Raw genomic sequence first — 20,017 nt, forward strand, 5'->3', positions numbered from 1 at the left:
GAATATAAATTTTCATTTTATTTTTTTAAACATATATTGTATGTATTGTAAAGGTATGTATGTGTATGTAATTATTGCTAATCAAATGTAAAAATACAGTGAATTTGCAAAGAAATCGTTTTTCTTTTCTTTATACAATATTTTTGACTTTGACCCGATTTTACATTAAATTTTTATGTATTTTTTTATGTATGTGCATATTATGTTTGAAATAATTCTATTCAAACAATGACACTCTTGTACAATATATAAATTTCAATGTGGTTATTCAACAAAATGTCATATTATAATTATTATGTGAAAGAAAAAGAACCAGCAGGTTTTGTTGTTTTAAATTATAAAGCAAAAAAGAAAAAATTCAAGAATTTATCCTTTACCATTAAAATCTCTCATTTCCTTAATGGGAGGCACTTAAGATTATATAAAATAGGAAGTATTTCATATGATTATACAAAAACAGAAATGTAAAGTACATGAGTACATTTTAAAAAATAAAAAATAAACTATTGTAAAGGGACAATAAAGTGAGAATTCCAATTAAAAAATAGCAGTTGGCAATTATATTTTAATTTTTTTTTTATCTTTTATAAAATTTTTGTAGAGCATTTTTTTCTTCTTAAGTTTATGACATAGAAATGTTAAAAATTTTAAGTTTTAATATTGTGACATTTGTGACAAATTGTTATTAACTTTTAAACAATGTAATTGCTGTATGCTTTAAATATTTTTTCTTAAATTTAAATAAAAAAAAATTATGTTCAGGGATAATAAATTAAATTAACCAGAATTTAAATTAATTTATATTAGGGGTCAGTTTTTTATATTGACATAATAACAACAATATTGTGCTTTAACAGAAATGTTAATAGATAACAGATCTGATAAAGCAATGTTGCGCTTTAACAGATTTTATTTTCATATTACTCATTTTGACTAAACGTCATTTGACTTACGTTAAGTCATACAATACATCAAATAATTGCAAGGTCCTGGTATTATATAATCTACACTAATTAATATAAAATATTAATTATTTTATAGCCTAATTTGCCTATAACTATATAGAATATTCCCTAAATATGAAATCAATTGATTGTTAACTAGCATATTTTCGTTTAACAAGGGAAAACACTTTTTATGTTAAAACATGTTCCAGTTATTCCCAATCACATTGTAGCACAAAATTTTACACATCGGATTTTGAACAGGATTGGGTTATCTGTGATAGAGAAACGTAAGTAAACTTTTTTTTAAGCAATATTAGTCTGTCTGTCTGGGTGTCTGTCTATGTGTTCCTTCGAGTATGTCAATTCCACTTAAATCGCTTTTGATTAAAAGTTATATATGAGTTTAATTTAAAAGTTACGTATGAGTTTAATAATAAGTTATATATTACAGTTAATTTAGATATGTCAGATTTCAGAAACTGCACCCGTGCCTATTTTATACTCTTGATAATTTTTATATAAAATGTACTAAACATATTTTTGAAATATTATATTATAAAAGCTACGAGTGACAACACGACAAATTAGATTTTAGACCATAGGCGAATTTCTTTTTTTTTAAATTTAATATTTAAGCACTATTTAGTCCCGAAACTAATTGAAGAACTTCTCAAAAAAAAATTGAATCTAATAAAATGATGCTAGTAAAAGCTTACTAGCCAGCCTTCTTATTTTTTGAACTAAGAACACTTTCGCTAAATTAAAAAATAAACTATCCGCTCAATTACGATTAACTCTGCAGTCAGTTAGACAAATAATAAAATTCAGAATTTTTACATTCTTATCTTAGTATCTTAAAATTTTCTTTTAATGACTTTCATTGCATACTTTTAGGGAATAGAACATTTTGTTAGAGGAAGTAGTTAATAATGATTTGAATTTAATAAGGTAAAATGTGATGGATTAGGTCATTTAAAATATGTGTTTATGTACATAATTATATCATAAGGGGATATTTACCGTTATTTGTTTTGAGGTTTACATTAGTGACAAAAACTTATGTTTTAGTAATTTTAGCAATGCATTATATTTTAGCTGAAAATAAGGTGATATGCAAAAATATCTTTATACAATTTTTTTTTATTAAATTTTTCTCTCGCATTTCCAATTTGTTTACTAAAATTGTACTAAAATTTAACTAAAAGATTTATTGTTCCTTAATTCTCCACTATACCTACGAGAATTAAAATTATTTTCGTATACTTTGTAGTTTTTTAAAACCTATAAGTGCACCTATAGTAGCTGATGTAAACGTATACATCACTGCACATACGATTAAATAGTATTAAATTTTTATTGATAAAATAGTATTCTTATTTTAATAGTAATTGATTTTTTATTAAGTTTATTAAGTACTTTTTAAAACTGGGTCAATCTTAATACTTAATTTTGGTAACGTATTAATAAACAGAGGGGACATACATATGAATGTTTGTAATGTTGTTTTCAGTTACATTGAATGATTTTTAGTTAGAAAATCACAAATTATATTCAATTTCTACTATATATGGATTTATAAGTATAGTAACATGCATTATTGTATTCAAATAACTACATATGAATATGTATGTATGTAAGTATTTGCATTTATTTCGGAAAAAAAATTTCAATTAGTACATAATATAATCTATTTTCCCAATATACACATATGTATGTACCAATACTTACCGATATGTTGTTCTTTTTGTGTTTCTTTTATTTTTGTTACATTGTTAAAAAATTAGGCGCTCAATAAAAATAGCTGTCATCAAAAATTAAATTTATATTTACCAGTAAAAAAAAGCATATATACTTACACAACGACATGGATTATTACGAAATGGTTTTTTATAGTGAAAAAAGGATATAAGAAAAATTTATATATGTATTTTATATATTATAACAGAATGTATACAAGATGATTCATATATTTAAGTATAATATACGAATATGTAAAATAAATTCCATTAAATTTTATTTATATATATATGTATGTATATGTGTATATTTGAATACCCATATATCTACTTCCATTACAATATATATGGTGGATAAATTTGATTACAATAATGTGCCTGACTTGGTAACACAGAATATTCTATACAGTGTTATATTGTTTTTTTCTCTTCATTTTACAGAAGTGACAAAAAATACTTTTACGGTACTGTCTAGAAATTTATATATCATTAATTTTAATATATTAAACACATGTATATATTAATGTACAATATATTGGATGTAATATAAAACTGGTTTATACCTTTTTATTAAATAAGTATAAACATATATATATATGTACACATAAAGTATGATTAAAAGGTTTTTAATTTCGCTTAGAAACTAAAAACTATCCCAAGAGAACAAGCATTAAAAATACAACAAAAACAAAACAACTAAAAGGAAAGGGGAATTGGGAAGGGAATATTAAACCATATAACAGTACGTAAGTGGTTACACGTAATTTATATATTATTAGAACACAATAAGTATATATGTATGTATGTGCGAGCGGGTCCTGGTATAGAGTTATAAAGATATAAAACCAATATTTTTTTTTCAATCAAAATTATAATTTATTTTATGTCTCATTCAGTTAAGTGCAATATCTATAAAAAAATATGTAGGACAATATTTCTTTAATTTAAATTGTAAAAATGTACACGTATGTGTATATGTAAATATCTTATTATCATTTATTCTAATGTATGTGTATATTGTATATATTTGCTACGTTAAATAAACTCTGACGTGATGATTAAGTTTTTGTATATGTGGAAAAAAATTCTAACTTTACAAAAAGTGAAAATTGTGTACAATTGTACAAGACAACTGTTATATATTTATTATAACAATTTTTTTAAAATTTCTTAATCCCTTCTTTTCTGAGTACGGCATATACTTTAAACCAAATGGTATTTATCAGTTTTCTTTATTATTTTATGTGGAAATTAATTTCTTTTTAAAATAAACTTTATGTACTAGGTCAGAACTGGCTCTTTTTTTGAGAGATCCAAATCTGCTGAGGTATGAAAAAGCAAAAACACTCAGAGATTTGCACGAAGAAGAAGCGTAAAATGCTAAGTGTCTAGTTCTTTTCGTATTCAATTAAACGTTTTAACAATTCATACTGGCCAATAATCTGATGGTTTAAATAGCCCAGCTATGCCTTAGTATTTCATAGGCATCTTTTTCCCAATTTACGTGGATTAAAGTCTGCGTACATCATATTGTATAAGGATTCGATAATCGATTTTGTTTCCTTTAATTTTTTAATTTATTTCAATATTTATACTTTCATTAAAATACCGAGAAAATATTGTAGAAAATATTGTATATTGTTAATATAAAAATATTGTATTGTAGTAAATAAAAAGAAATTCAATAAAAACTTAAAAAAAACCAGATATCCTACACTCTTTGTCATTTAAAATATCAAGGAGAATAATATTTGCTTTTAATATAAATTACAATAAAAAATTTGTTATAAAAACAAAACGCATTTTGTATATAGATGACATACAACAGTACAAACCTTGTAGACTTTTATTAAAAATACCAATGTAAATTTTTTTTCACTCCCATCAATTTTGATAGAGAATATTGTAGACATTTATATAAATAAATTTTGTGTAAATTTAAATTATATGGGACAAAAATGTATTTATGTTTCTATAGGTATTGAATACATACATATGTTACTTATAGACTGCGTTACAAGGATATATTATTTATAAATATATAAACAAACACATATTATGTTCAATAGTGCTATTATGCATGAACTTAAACCGTACAAAAAAAAATAAAAACAAAAAAAATACCTTTTTTTAAGGACCTTTTTCTTCTGAAAAAATTTTATTAAGTTTTCTTTTTTGCATTTTACGAAGTTCGTATTAAAAATTTCAAGGACATTTCCTTTTTTTCTTTTTATATTGAATTGGAATTCTTGTTTCTGGATGGTTTTTATTTCAATATTCAAATTTAAAATAAACCTTTAAAAAATTTGTTGTATTTTGCGTTAGTATTTCCGGTTAGTACTCTGCAATTTTCATTTCAAGTCATTGAAGTGATTTATAATGTTGTTTTCTCTCAAAAAAAAATTATCGTCTTCTTTTTATAGTTTTCCGTTTTAGTTCCTTATGAAACTAATTAATATTCTAGTAAGAATAGAAGCTAAGCAAGAAATGCATGTTCGCATTGTTTTCTAAGTCAAAGGTTCACATTGAATTTGAAATTTATTTAATGGTTGCTATTGAATTTATGAAAGTATTTACTAGAATTTATTTGTACTAATTTTTATAGTAATTTATTTTATACTAGAAAGTCATTTTAAATTTGCTATTATTTAATTACAATATGAAAATTTCAAACACCAAATTAATTTTTGGAATTGATGCAACAAAAATTTTGGAACTTTAAAATGTTTCTAATAATTCAAAAATGAATTGGTGAGCAACAAATAAAAATAATAATTTTATTGTAATAATTATAAATATTCGACAAGCGCTATAACAATTGGGATCTTAATAATTGCAACGAATTTTCAGAGTGTCAATAGTTGTACCAGTTACATTATGATTTTTTAATTTATTTTTAATTTTAATATAAAAAAATTTTCAATATTATTTTTTCAGTATTGCATATGCTGCGGCGTTTTAAATTTCTTTTGTTCAAAATTGGATTTTTTTAATTGTTTTAAAAACTTTTCGATTTTTTGCTTCTTCTTCTTAGAATTTTTCAATAATAAGTTTTAATTTAATAATTCTAATAATAGTCTTTTGAATTTTGGGGCCATATATATTTTAAAATTCATTAATGTATTGAGGCGTTTCTTCAGACAGCCACTTTATTCCTAAAGCCGTATGACTTCATTATTATGTGGTGAGATTTAGTAGTAATTCTCACATAATATTAAAAAAAACTGTTCTATTTTCTAATGTATGTATGTGTTGAGTGAGTCGAAAAGCATGGCATTTTTTATGTGAAAAAGCATTGACAAAGGCTAAATTTTTTATTTAAGTGGTTACCATATTAAGAAATTTGAAAATTTTTTTAGGAAAATTAAGAAATGTATATTAACTCTGGAAGAACGCTAGCATTAATATCAATGTCAATTTATTTGATTTAGCGCAATGATTGTGTCTGCAAGAATAATGTGTTACTGACTTTTAAAATAAATTGATTGCTTATTGCTCAAAATACCTTCTTAAAATATTGAAATAACTATTATATACCGCAAGTCTGTTTAAAATCGAGTTATGAAAAACTCAATTTGCTGATTTCAGTTTTAATATTATTTAAATTTTCCTCTCAATTTATGAAATTATATTATTTTAGATTATCTTAAAATATTTTTAAAGGAAATATTTGTAAATTTAAAAATTATATCAAAAGTAAAAAAAGAAAACTACAATAAACTATTATTTAATTTATTACGATATAAACGTATGTTAAAGGTAAAAAAAATTAAAAAGAAAAATTAAACATTAAAATAAAAAAAAAAATATCAATTTTTCTGTAACATATTTTAAGGATATTAAAATATTAGAAAAATTTTGTATACATACAGTAAAATTGCGTTCAAATTTATTTATGACCATAAAATTTTTATTTTTAAGTTCGATTTGCAAATATTTTTTCTCTCATGTTCCTTTAGAACAATTTACGATTTTACGTGCAAAATATACTTTTAAATTTTTTTTTGATTTTTGATCTTAAATGTTACATACTTATACATTTAGAGAAAGAAAAATAATGTTATTCCATATATGTACAAAATGGTATTATTTTATTAAAATACAAAAACAAAAAACAAAAAAATTAAAGGATAAAATTTTTAAATTATATAAGTTAACCAAAATACAGATAGTGTATTTTGGCTCACTCATATTGAATTCTTTACACAAGTCTTACTATAAAAAATTTATGATATACTGTGGGTTGCAAAAGTATAGTAAATTATGTACTCCAAGCATATATAATACACAATACATATACAATATGCATAGCGATTTATGAGAAAAAATGAATATATTTTACTATGATACTAAAATAAACTTGAGTTCAAGCATATAAAATAATCATATATTATGTATTTTGAATCTATATAATATAATAATGGAATTGCTTTATAATATAATATCATGTTACAAAATGGTTGTTACTTTTCTTTTAGAAAAATTTGAATTATTATTCAAAGATCTTTGTATACTTTATATTTCGATTGAGAAAAATTGAACTTATACATATTTACTGGACATGACCATATTTATTTAGATTAATTTTTTTCTTTTTAATTTGATTGATTACAGTATAATATATATATATGATAGTATTACATTACCGTCTTATAAATCACTTGGTCAAGCTGGGGCCAAGGTTAATAAGCCGCCATGCGCCATATTATTTTATATTTACTTTCAGTCTATGTTTTACATTTGCTTGTGTAAATTTAGAATATAAGAAATTTATTGTTAACTTAATTTCCAATAAAGAAATTGAAAAAGAAGAAAGAAATTTTAGAATAATTAGAAAATTTGTTATAAAAACTTGTTGTATTGCAAATTCTTTGAACTACACTTAAAAGTAAAATTTTATAATTTAAGGAATTCAGTTAAAAGATTTAAAAACCAATAAATCGTGTTCATTGGCTTAAACTTTAAATTCTGAAATATTCATGTGATAAAGAAGGCTTTCAGCGAAAAGAATATAAGAAAATCATACAAAATATGTAATAAGGATTTTTAAAATTAGATTAATTAAATTTTTTTATAAAACTTTTTTTCATTCAGTAACACTATTTTTCATGTTATTAAAAGAAAAAGGTTAATAAAGGTTAGTTAATTGTTATAAATATTTTGTTGAGTTCCCTTTTACTGCTATTACAACATTCAAACGATTTTTCATTCTAACAATTAATTTGGAAGTCTCCTGAAATGTTATATTTGTCTATTCATTTAAAAGAACTTCTTTAAATGATATTTCTGACATAATTATATGTTTCCTAATACGACACTCCAATAAATCCAATAAATTTTTTATCGGGTTTAGGTCAGGTGACTGTGGGGGTAAATCAGGTGATTATGGAGGTAACTGCTTTGACATATTGAAAATCAACTATTCTTTGAAGATTTTTGCACCATGCTGGGGACCGTCATCTTATATGAAAATTTTCTTGATTAACAATTATACTTAAAGATCTAAAAATCTGTTAATTTAACATAAAAATTTTTGTTAACATCCAAAAGAAACTATTTCTTAAATTTATTTTTAAAAATTAACTAAAAAGGCTTAGAAGTAACACATTCAAAGTTTATGAAAGGTTTTTTGATCAACTATTTTATATGAAAATTTCACAAAATTTTCTCGTACATCAGGAACAAAGAATGAATTAAATAATATTCATATAGTTTCCGGCAAATGAAAAGAAACTTTAAAAAGAAATCAAATAATATTGATGGTATTCTTGCAGTTTTTTATCATTTTAATATTGTATTTATTACAAAATTCAGGATTTTTTTTTGCAAAAAATATTATTTTTGCTTCAACTTAAGATATCTTACGCTTTTACTCACAAGTTGAAGACTTATTAAACTTTTATTTGCAAAATCATTTTTTCTCAAGAATTAATGTACTAATTTTGTTAATTTCTATTTTTAAAAAAAATTGTATTTGCTAAGCTGATTATTGAAAATTCACCAATTTTTGGTATTCAATTTAATTTCGAAATACTTGATATAAAATTACAAATTTGATATATTCATAGAACAGTATATCAAATGTGATATATTCGTATTATACGATATAAATTCCAGCTCTCAAAATTACTTCATGAAGAATATATGAATTTTACCCCCGTTTTTCTTATTAATTGTTATAAAAAATGAAATAAAATTACAAATAATATAAAAAAAATTAATTTTATTTCATATTGTTCTTTTGAGGATTTCAATAATGTTATATAACAAATAAATAATTTGGCTTGTATTTCAAAGTAATTCAAAAATTTAATTAAATATTTTATGTAAATATTCAAAAATAAAATCTAATTTGATTTCAATTCAAAAAAGAATTTTCAAAGAATAGCAACTAAATACAAATTTTATTATACATATATAGAATATAAAACTAACATAAATACTTATGGTTCACATATCAACATTACACAAAAACCAAGCTGCTTATTTTATATTATATATATCTAGATATATCTAAATTTCTAATTTTATATTAGGAATAAAATTAAATAAATATTTTTTAGGTGACTTCATCTATTTACTTGTTTGTAACACCAAGTAATTGCGATCTTTCCTTTATTTCTTCATACTACATGACTATACATTATGTGTGTATATATGAATATACAATAATATTACTACGATATATATAAATGCGATTAAAAGGGAGCAACTTGAAAATTTATGTATGTATATAATACAAATACAATTAAGCAACAAGAATAAATATAATATTAAAAAAAAATATGAAAAATAGAAAAATAACCGCAGTCAGAAATACAAATTTTTAGTACTTTACTTTATATACCAAAACTATACATACATACACATTATATATAACAGTGTATGTAATATATGTATAAATGTACGTACGTATATATAGTTGTGCATAATTCCATATGTGTTCATAGTCTTGCATATGTATGTATGTATATTGACAAACTTATTATATTTACGTGTTTCCAAAAAGAAAAAATTATTTTTTTTTTATAAATTAATGGGATCTTTTAATTGCAACCTCGTAAATAATATAGGCAAATATTATGCGATATTTATATATATATATATATAAGTATATGCTACATGTAATGTCTATAATTATATAAAAACAATAAATAATTTATGTATATATACAATAAGTATAGAATATTATAAAAGTTAAGTAGTTAATAAGAAAAAATTGTTCATTTTCTTCGTTTCGTGCTTTTCATATTTTTTTCCTTTTAATTCTATATACATAATAATATTGAGTTTCCAGGACAACACGCTTTCCGCAATGTTCACAAAAAAAACCTCTGTAGAGTGACGTCATACAGGACATGCGCTTTCTATTTAAAAAAAAACAATATTCTATCATTTATTTTATTTTTTTTTTGTGATATTTTCGTATATAAAATTTGTATCTATGAATTTTTACTATATGTGTATATTAATTCATATATACATTTTCTCTAAATTTTTCTATATACTCGCATACTAACCATATTTTCTATTTACAAATATCTTTTTCTTGAAATCGAATTTCTTTCTCTATATTTCAAATACAATTTAAAAGGAATAAATTACTGGTATAAGTAAAGATCAAATAACTAAAGAACAGAAAAAAAAAACAAAAAAAATTGTAAGTGACAAACCAAAAAGAAAAATAAAAGGAAATACTAGAATAAATAAAGGACAGAAACGTATAGAAAAAAAATTGTCCTTTCAATTTCATCATTGCATATTATTAACTATACTAAAATTCAATAGAATTTTTCAGAATTTTTCATTTCAGCTCTTTCTTTACAGTTCATTTTTTTCGTGTCACAATTATAATATTATAATCTACATACATATCTACATGTATTATATGCTTCTCATTGCGAAACTATTAGTATACCTTATAATTCTATAAAATCCCATATATATGTACATATAGTTGAAAAAATTATACAGAAAAAAAAAACAGAAATTCTTAAAATTTAAATATTTTAAATTAAACATTTTTCTAAAGTTCATAAATTAGATCCTTTTTGATGTGAATAACAAAAAACAATAAGAGAAATAAAAAAAAAAATCAATTTAAATAATAAAATGTGTTGTAATTTCAAATTTAAATTTGTTAAATGTTCCCGTAAGGAAGAAAATAAAATAAAAAGAAAATAAGAAGGACAGAAACACAAGCACAATTTTTTTTTTGTTTTTGTTTTCATATATATACATATATACATGTGTCATTTATAAAAAGACATAAAAGTATAATAAAGAAAATAAATTTTTTTATTGGGAAGAGTATATAATATTGAATAAGAAAGCAAGCAGTTTAGGCGAATTACTGCTGTTTAAAATACCAACATAAATAAGTAGACGGGTAAGCAGGCAAGTAGGCTCATATTTGGTTCTTGTTTCATTTGAATTTTCTTTTTTTTTTTTGGTTTCTTTCTTTTCTATATATTTACACAATTATGTGTGTATGTACATGTATATTGACGTAAGAAATTTTCCAAAAATATTTTGAATTTGATACGTCGGTGTAGGTCGTCAGACGGAAATGTATACAAAAATAATTCCGGTTGTATTACGAAAAAAAAAAAAAATTTATTTATAAAGCAAAAGTTAAAAGTTAAAAATAAAATTGTTTCCTAATGCATTTAAAATAGAATTTTTTTTTTATTTTTATTATTCTTTTGTTACAAAATTAATGACTGTTAAGCAAAAAACAAAAACACATTACACAATTTTATCACTTAAATTTAATATGGGTATTTTTTTTTTTTTATATTGTAAAAGTTTATTAAGAAATTTTAAAATAGATGTGTACAAAATTATTTTTAATTTGATTATGCTAAAAATTAAATTAAATTTAGATTTACATATACGTACATTGCATACAGGATGTAATGAAAACGTTTTTCAAATTTATTTTATAACATTATATTCAATGTTATCTGGTTATAATTTAATTGTAAAAGCTTAGCAAATACAAATAAAAGTGCGTAAACTAAATTAATTTTTCATACCTTAAAGGCTTAATTTTATCTAAACACACTTCAAACACAAAAACCCATCTTTAATTAGAAAACAAATTTGACTTACTAGCATACTTCCTTAAATAACAATAAAATGTAAATTTCGTTTAGGATTAATATATTCAAAACTTTTTAATTTACCTTTGCTGTTCTTTGTGTTCTAGAATAATTTTGGTAAAATATTGCATATATTTAGGATACATTAACAAAACTAATGTATGTAAATTGTTTTACAAGGGAAAAAACAAAAAGTAAACACAAGATGCATGTATCATAATTGCATAAGTGTTGCTGCAGTGTTATTGCAACTATATTATATTGCTTAAAATATTGCGATAGTGCAGTGTTAAATTTTAAAATTAAAGGCATGGCCGTGAAATTGGAATAAAGTAATAAAAAATAGAAACTGACTTATAGGGCTGTATCAATGAGAAGCACCATATAATATTCTCCAGATCATTAATATTGGCAAATGTGAGTGAAACTCGATTATTAATTTGTATATCTGCAAAACAGTACAGAGACACCATTTTAAACGATTGTTATACATTTTTCCAAGTCATTGATGAAAAAATTTTGGTATAAAATAACATTTGCAGTACTCAATTTTTCTCAATAACTCCTAAACCAGATCAGTTTACCATGTTGCCAGCTGTGTTAAAATTGGAGAAAGCTCCAATGTTATCTCACCTGGAAAATTAACGTTTTTTAAAAATGAAAAGTGAATATTTCAAATTTTTCGAACTTTAAAGTCATGTGATTCCAAAATCTGAACAGATTTAGTTTCTTACAAAATAAACTAAATAAAAAGATTTCTAAATCTGAACAGACTTTCTTACAAATATAACTAATATAAATATTTGTAAGAAAGCAGTTACTCTGAGGTTTCCAAATCATATTTATTAATGCGCCTGTCTTAAACAGTCCGGAGTTATACTTAAAATTACAAAAAGTAAAAAAATCAGTCGAAATTTACTTTAAGCTGCTGTAATTCCGAACGAGTTGAGCTGTGAAAATCGTCTCTATACAAAAGATTTCTCTACTAATGAAGGCCTAAACAATGGTATATTATAACAGTGCACTTTGTTGCGAGAAACCCTATATATGTATAAACGGATTTTGTAAATATAATAATGAACTACTATTCTCGAAGACAATACCGAGCAAGAGACAATAAATCGAGAGAACTCTTTTGTGAACTGTTCTCTAAAATCATTCTGTAATTTTATTATGATTCACAAAAATTTTTTAGATTAAAGTAATAAAAATCAAATAAAATCAATTGGGATTTTTAGCACTTTCATGAGTTTGCTTTCAACTTCTTCATGTATTAGATTTAAAATTAATTATTTTAATAAACAGCATTGTTAAAATTGGCATATTAATGTTTTTAACAAAAGTAATTTTATTCTTATCATATACAACTCGTATATTATAATTAATTTAAGTCCGCGGCTTGTTTTTTGCGACTTTTTACACTAAAACATTTACATACTCGTATATAGCATTTTATACGTGTAACATTACACAATTTTTGCTAGAATTAATCCTAGCAATCCAATTATCATTATAATAAAAAATACGCAATGAAAAATACTGAAATTCTAAGAAATCTTAGAGAGAATCAGTTGATTTTTTTTTAATAACTTTTTCTTTTCTGAAATTTCTAAGATTTTTTTTTTATTTTAAAAATATTTCTGAAATAGTCATTAACTACATATATAAAATGAAGCCCCCGGAAAATTATAATATTGGATGACCTAATATTCATAATTTTTGATAATAAAATAAAAATCTTTTTTTTTAATACATACATTGTGTTATTAAAATTATGTTAACAAAAACTTATGAATTATTGTTTATAAGAAAAATAATGAATCATGTAGGAAATTCTTATAAAGGATAGGAAATAGTAAATCAAGTGGCTGCTATGTATAATACATATATATGGTATAAGTTAATTTAAGTATGATGTTAAAAATTCTGAGAACTCTAAAGAAAATTTCTCGATTTTTATCTTTTAAATATAACTAAAGAAAAACAAAATACATAACTCATGCTCAAAGGACAAAAAATTCAATATTAAATCATTTTGTTAGATTAATATTCGTTTTGTTGTTGTTGTTTTTTTCTTCTTTTATCAACAGATAGTCAGAACATAAGATTGTGAAAAAAATATACAAATACACTTAAATATTAATATGAAACAAGAACCTACATAAATATATAAATTTCAATTTATATTATAATTATGTATATGTATTTATGTATTATGTATGTGTATTTTAGGTTATACAAACATAATATAGAATTTGACAAATTAAATTGATTACAATAAATTTATCAATTTCTTTTCATAAAAGTCAAAAAAAATTTTTTTTTTATTTTTTACTTAAAAAATGAAGTATTTCTTTTTTTTCTAAAATTCTAATAAAGGATATTAAAAATATACACCTTTATACATATGTATGTGTGTATTTATAATATATATATATATATAATATATATTCATATTTGTCGAAATGTACACAATGAAAAACTTGATTTTATGTTTAAAGTAGATTTCATTTTAATAAGTTTTGTGTTTGTATTATATAAGAATAATGCGTATACTCTTGTGTTCACTAAATTCTTTTCAATACACACACAAACATGTTATATTTATATTGGTATAAAAAATGCGATCACATAAGAAAGAAATGTTAAAGAAAGCTTTTTGTTGAATTTATCTATGTACATATCCAGAAAAGACTGTATAGCTTAATATATTATATATGGGAAAATATACAATTTATGTGTATATAAGCTTGGTATATACATACATAATAAATAAATAAATTTTGTCATCTTTAAATATTTAACACTATAAATTAAATTGTGGCTACCATACTAAATGTTTTTCTTTATTTAACTTTTTTTTTGTATTCCAAATTTAACTGTATTTCTTTGAATTTTGTATAGAAAAAAGTTTATTTTACCATTTTTTTTTTAAATAATTTTATTAAATTTTGTTTTTTGCTTTTCTTTATTATTTTATGTTTTGAAAAGAAATATCCTTGTCAAATTGAAAGTGAATTGTCAGCTGTTAATAAATTGTTTATCTATACAAAATGTATATTTTACCTTTCATATATATACCACTATAAATACATATACGCATATATATATATATATTAATATATTTAATAGAATCATAAATTATATTATGTATACAATATTGTGCGCAAGTAAAGGTATAGGTATTAGATATCTCTATATATCTATATTATTGTAGGTGTAGATGGTATGTGAAAAACATTTAGAAAAAAGAAGTTTGTAAGCTATTCTAATTATTTTGATATATGAATAATTTATTGAAGGAAATCAATGGTAAATTTGTATCAAACTGTTAATTGGTAACGGTTTGGTGAGTAGCACATTTCATTGAAACAGTATTTCAGTTATTGAAAATGCCTTTCTGAGTAATTTAAAATAATATCTTTTTTTACATTATTTTTTTTAACACTACATATACACATAACAAGTTTTTGTTTTGCATACATGTAGGATAAGTAAATACATAATATTGACATTTTACCGTCACTCTTTTGTTTATGTAGAAATTTGAAAAGCTTACAATTTTGGGGACATAAGTTATTGAAAGTTCAAATTTTCCTCATTTTGAGGAATGGAAATGAGTTGGAATGAAATTTGTTTTTACAAAACACACCATAATAATATTATTACAAAATTGAAAATCCTATAACAGTAATATGAGTTCCTATAATTATAAATAATGAATTTAACTGTGTTAAAAATAAAAAAATAGGTTCAAGGCAGCGGTAGGCAAAAACTAGGTTCAAACAAGTAGGATTCATGGAATTTTCTTGATTTTAAAACGATGAATTATTGTTTATTTGGTTTATTATTACGATATTAAAAATTTTTCGGGTTTCGGAAAGAGAGAATTTATTACTAAAAGATTTTATTCTAGTAAATATAGAAAATTTCACAAATAATAAACGAAAACTACACCAATTGAGAATGATTCACAATTCTTCAACGAAAGAATTGTAAAATAATATAAATTGCAGTTTGGATCTTAACTTATAGTAATTTGTAGAACGACAATTACAATCTTTGAACATATACTTATAGATCCGTAAAACTTGTCAATCAAATCGAAGTCAATTATAGATTTCATATTATAGATTATCACACGTAAAAGAGTAAATTGTGACTCTATTATTTATTAAGAAAAAAAAAATTGTTATATAAAATAAATTTTATATTAAAGTTATTGTAACTATACCCTTATAATAAAAGGTTTCTATATAAAAATATTTAAGGAATTGTGCTGCCGTAAAACCTTTCAAATTTACCTGAAATACTTGTAATATCCAAGATTTCAATTACAAATTGGTCGAACCTATAACTTAAGTCGTCGAATTCAAAATTTCTATTGCATGGCATAATAAATGTCTACATACTTTTAAATATTTTATAAGGCTAATATTTTGTTCTCTTGTTATTTCCTCTTATTTTTGACAAAAATATTTTATAAAATAAGTATTTTGTAATTATTAAAATATGTATATCACGAAATATATTCATTTGACTTTCAATTTTGAGTTTCATGTTCAAGTTTTTACGTTTAATTTTTCAAAATTTTCCAGAAATAATAATATTTATTATTCTTTCAAGCTTATTTAATTCCTCATCCAATATATTAGTCTATACTTAACCTTTTAATTAAGTATATATTTATAATTTAAGTATGTATATATACGTAATATGTAAAGGTTGATATTGACTACGCCTATCGATTATTCAACATTATTTTTAACTATAAAATTAACGAATTGTTTTTATTGTCTTTAAGGAAATAATAAAGACATGAAATTTATGTTTTGTGATTATAATAAAATCAATAAATTATTCGTGCATCAAAATTTAAAAAATTTGTACAAAATAATTAAAAAAAAAAGTATCTTTGAAGGTTTTCACTAACAATTGTCTGGAACTAATATTAAGGAAGCTTATTCTAACATATTGTTCTCTCGATCCCAAATTAATAATTTTAATAATATTGAACTTTATAAAATTTTCAGTGCTTTATGATTTTAAAAACTTCCTGTTTTACTTAATATTGTTTTTCTGAAATTATTTTGGTAATAAAATTTATGAAAATTAAGTAATTGGAATTGTTTCATTACTGAAAAAATTGAGTTGTGTTTTCTTTAAGATTTTAATTCAATATTTATATAATTAAGCCTATTTTGAATAATTTTTGCTCCTGTACACAAAAAAATTACCAATCGGGAAAACTGTTCTACTTATGAAGTAATTCCATTTAGACGTGCATTAATTTTGCAAATATTGAATGCAAATAGTGCTAGCACTACTAACAGCGTTTTATATTCGTACGGTAATAGTGAACATACTATAATTAAGGACATTATTATTTTGACCCCTAATATTAATATTTTATATCTATTTCCTCATTACTTTGAACTATATTTTGCAAAATAAATATTTTTAGTAAAAGGTATACCCATTAGTTTGATTTTAAATCATAAAAAAGAAAATTTATTCAAAAAAAAAAAATATCAAATAACAATTATTTTACATATATAATATTTATGATGATTTTTGAAGAATATTAAATTGTTATAATATATTTACTATATATACATATATGTCTTTTATACGTCTTTTTTTTTTGCTCTATATAATAATAATTATTTCATTTTCTTTTTTTTTATTTACAGAATTCGTGATAGCCGGCGGGCGCCTCACGAAAATGGCGCCTCGGATATAGTTGTAACTATAGCGTAGAAGGCGACATCCATGTGCCTCATGTAAGTTATTTTTCTGTTATATACACATACAAATATACAAAATATCTTTTACTTTCATTTTAACTTCACTTTCATAAAATTACATACATATACATGCATAATCAATATAATAAGTATAAGGTTAAATACTCTATTTTGTTTACATATACTTAAGAATCAAGAAAAATGATATAGAATTTAACCAAAAAAATTATTATTAGAAAAAATACATATACAAAAGTAAAAATTCTTATAGTGTGTATATATATAAATTCTTATAGTGTATATATATATATATATATACATATATACATTTAGATATTTTCTATACAAAAATGTAAAGTGCGTGAATTTTAAAAATTAGACTGATCATATAATATAAATGCGGTATAATGTTTCTAGTTAGATATTGTAACGATTTGTTTCCTTTATAGATGTAAATGGATATTTTTTGAAAAGGTCATATATTAAATTTTTTTGGCAAATGTATTCTTAGAAGTAAAATTTAAAAAATATATATTTTATATTTTAAGCATTGATTAATTTTTATCTGTACGTAAAATGTAACAAAATATACTCCATAAATATAAAACTTTCAAAATTACATTCAAAATTACTACAAAACTTTCACTATTATTGTTAAGACTAAGTATTAGTAAATTACTAATATGTTCCTTTGAACAAAATTATATTTTATTTTTTAACTGCATCCTATTGCTAAAATTTTTGTTCTAAAACTTAAATGTTTCAATCACATAATTCTTCTGTCTTACATAATTGTAGTATTTTAAAATTTTTCCTTTATTTTCTTGATTTTCATTCATTTATAAATCAAAAAATTGCGATACACTTTAAATGTTAAGAAACAAATAGATATTTGCGATATAGACATTCAAAATACGAAAAAGTTACTTTTATTTATAATAATTCATGAATTTCTACTTTATACAGTAATATTTTTTACTTGATGCCAGTTATTAAATAAAACCAAATATTGTGTGGCAATTCCAGTCAATAATCTTTCTAATTCATAAAACAATGAATCGCCAGATTTTTAAATCTATCTAATATCTTCACCTACATCCATAAGTGTCGTAGAAAATACTAAATGAGTAATTTTTTTTTTTCAATTTGATCAATTCATTCTAAAATATTTCTATATTTTAATTATTTTTTTAAATTTTTTTTTTTCCAATATAATATTTTTAGGCCTTGGAAATCTGAGGCTCTCATCGTTGGCCGTATAGACAATGACAGAAGACTCCGACTCGATATCTGAGGAAGAACGCAGTTTGTTCCGTCCCTTTACCCGTGAATCATTGGTGGCTATAGAAGCCCGTATTGCCGTTGAACATGCCAAACAAAAAGAGCTGGAAAGGAAGAGAGCCGAGGGAGAGGTGGTAAATTTTCAATTTATTTATTTAATATTTTTATATTTTCTATATACAAGTTCTAATCTTTATATTATTATATATATATATATATAATATTATAATTTTTTTTTCTTCAATATTCTAATGCAATGTTTTGTATTTTAATTTTAAACGTACAATATAAAAAAAACTATCAAAACAAAAATTGTAAATAAAAATGCAATATAATTAAAAAAAAAAAAGTAACAATGACAACAAAAATTCATTAAAAAAAAAAGAAACAAAAACAACAAGATAAAAAAGAATTTCTTTTTTTCATCATCAATAATTTGTTGCTTTTAATAATAAATACATATACTTACATATAAAATATAATTTTATATTCAAATGAGTGACTTGGAATTAAAAATAAAAAAATATTAAATTTTTTTTTTAAACAAAGCGCGGTGAAATGCGTTTCGCTCTTATGAACGCAATTATTTAATAATTTTCTAATAATTAAATATTATTCATTAATTACCATACGCATATGATACCATATCCACTGTAAGTGCATACAGTGCAATGTTACAAATCCAACACTACACAGTAGTTAACTGTGTAGCAAATACTGTGTAGCTAACTACTGTGTGATTGAATTGAAATTGAGATTTTTTAATTCTAAGCTACTCAAAAATGAAAATCATTTACGAAAATAATTCATTGATGTAATTTATTTTTTATGTTTTTATTTTTTCTTTTTTTAACAAATATATATATAAATGTGTAAAAATTTATTTTATTTATAAAAAAAAAAATTTATACCAAAATTTTTTATGTATTTTTTAATTTCGATATTTTTTATCTTTTTTTTTATTATTTAATATTGAAAACCATTGACATTTTTTTTAATATAAACGTTTTTGTTATTTAAATACATCTATATATATATATTTTATATATTATATTTTCTCATATTTCTCACTCAAAAAACATAATATTTTATTATAAATATTTGTGTCAAATCAAATTTTCTTTTTCTATTCTTTTTTTTTTTAAATCCATCAAAAATATTTAAAAAAAAAATCTGTTTTTTTTAATAACCCTTATTAATTC

At 22.2% G+C, this 20,017-nt stretch overlaps 1 protein-coding gene across 50 annotated transcripts in view; it reads left to right on the forward strand.

Annotated features, from left to right (window-relative positions):
• LOC129612666 (sodium channel protein para) overlaps positions 1-20,017 on the forward strand; it is a 156,579-nt gene that overhangs the window by 24,176 nt on the left and 112,386 nt on the right. For 39 of the 50 annotated variants that reach the window (XM_055526377.1, XM_055526376.1, XM_055526384.1 and 36 more), the window contains 2 exons: positions 17,481-17,570; positions 18,759-18,949. In XM_055526377.1, the coding sequence (XP_055382352.1) occupies positions 18,800-18,949 (150 nt within the window). In that variant the 5' untranslated portion in view covers positions 17,481-17,570; positions 18,759-18,799. The remainder of the gene's footprint in view (positions 1-17,480; positions 17,571-18,758; positions 18,950-20,017) is intronic. The other 11 variants (XM_055526427.1, XM_055526408.1, XM_055526414.1 and 8 more) reach the window with 1 other exon arrangement.

Source organism: Condylostylus longicornis, unplaced genomic scaffold (assembly GCF_029603195.1).
Source record: "Condylostylus longicornis isolate FDR11 unplaced genomic scaffold, ASM2960319v2 ptg000075l, whole genome shotgun sequence".
NCBI classification, from domain to species: domain Eukaryota; kingdom Metazoa; phylum Arthropoda; class Insecta; order Diptera; family Dolichopodidae; genus Condylostylus; species Condylostylus longicornis.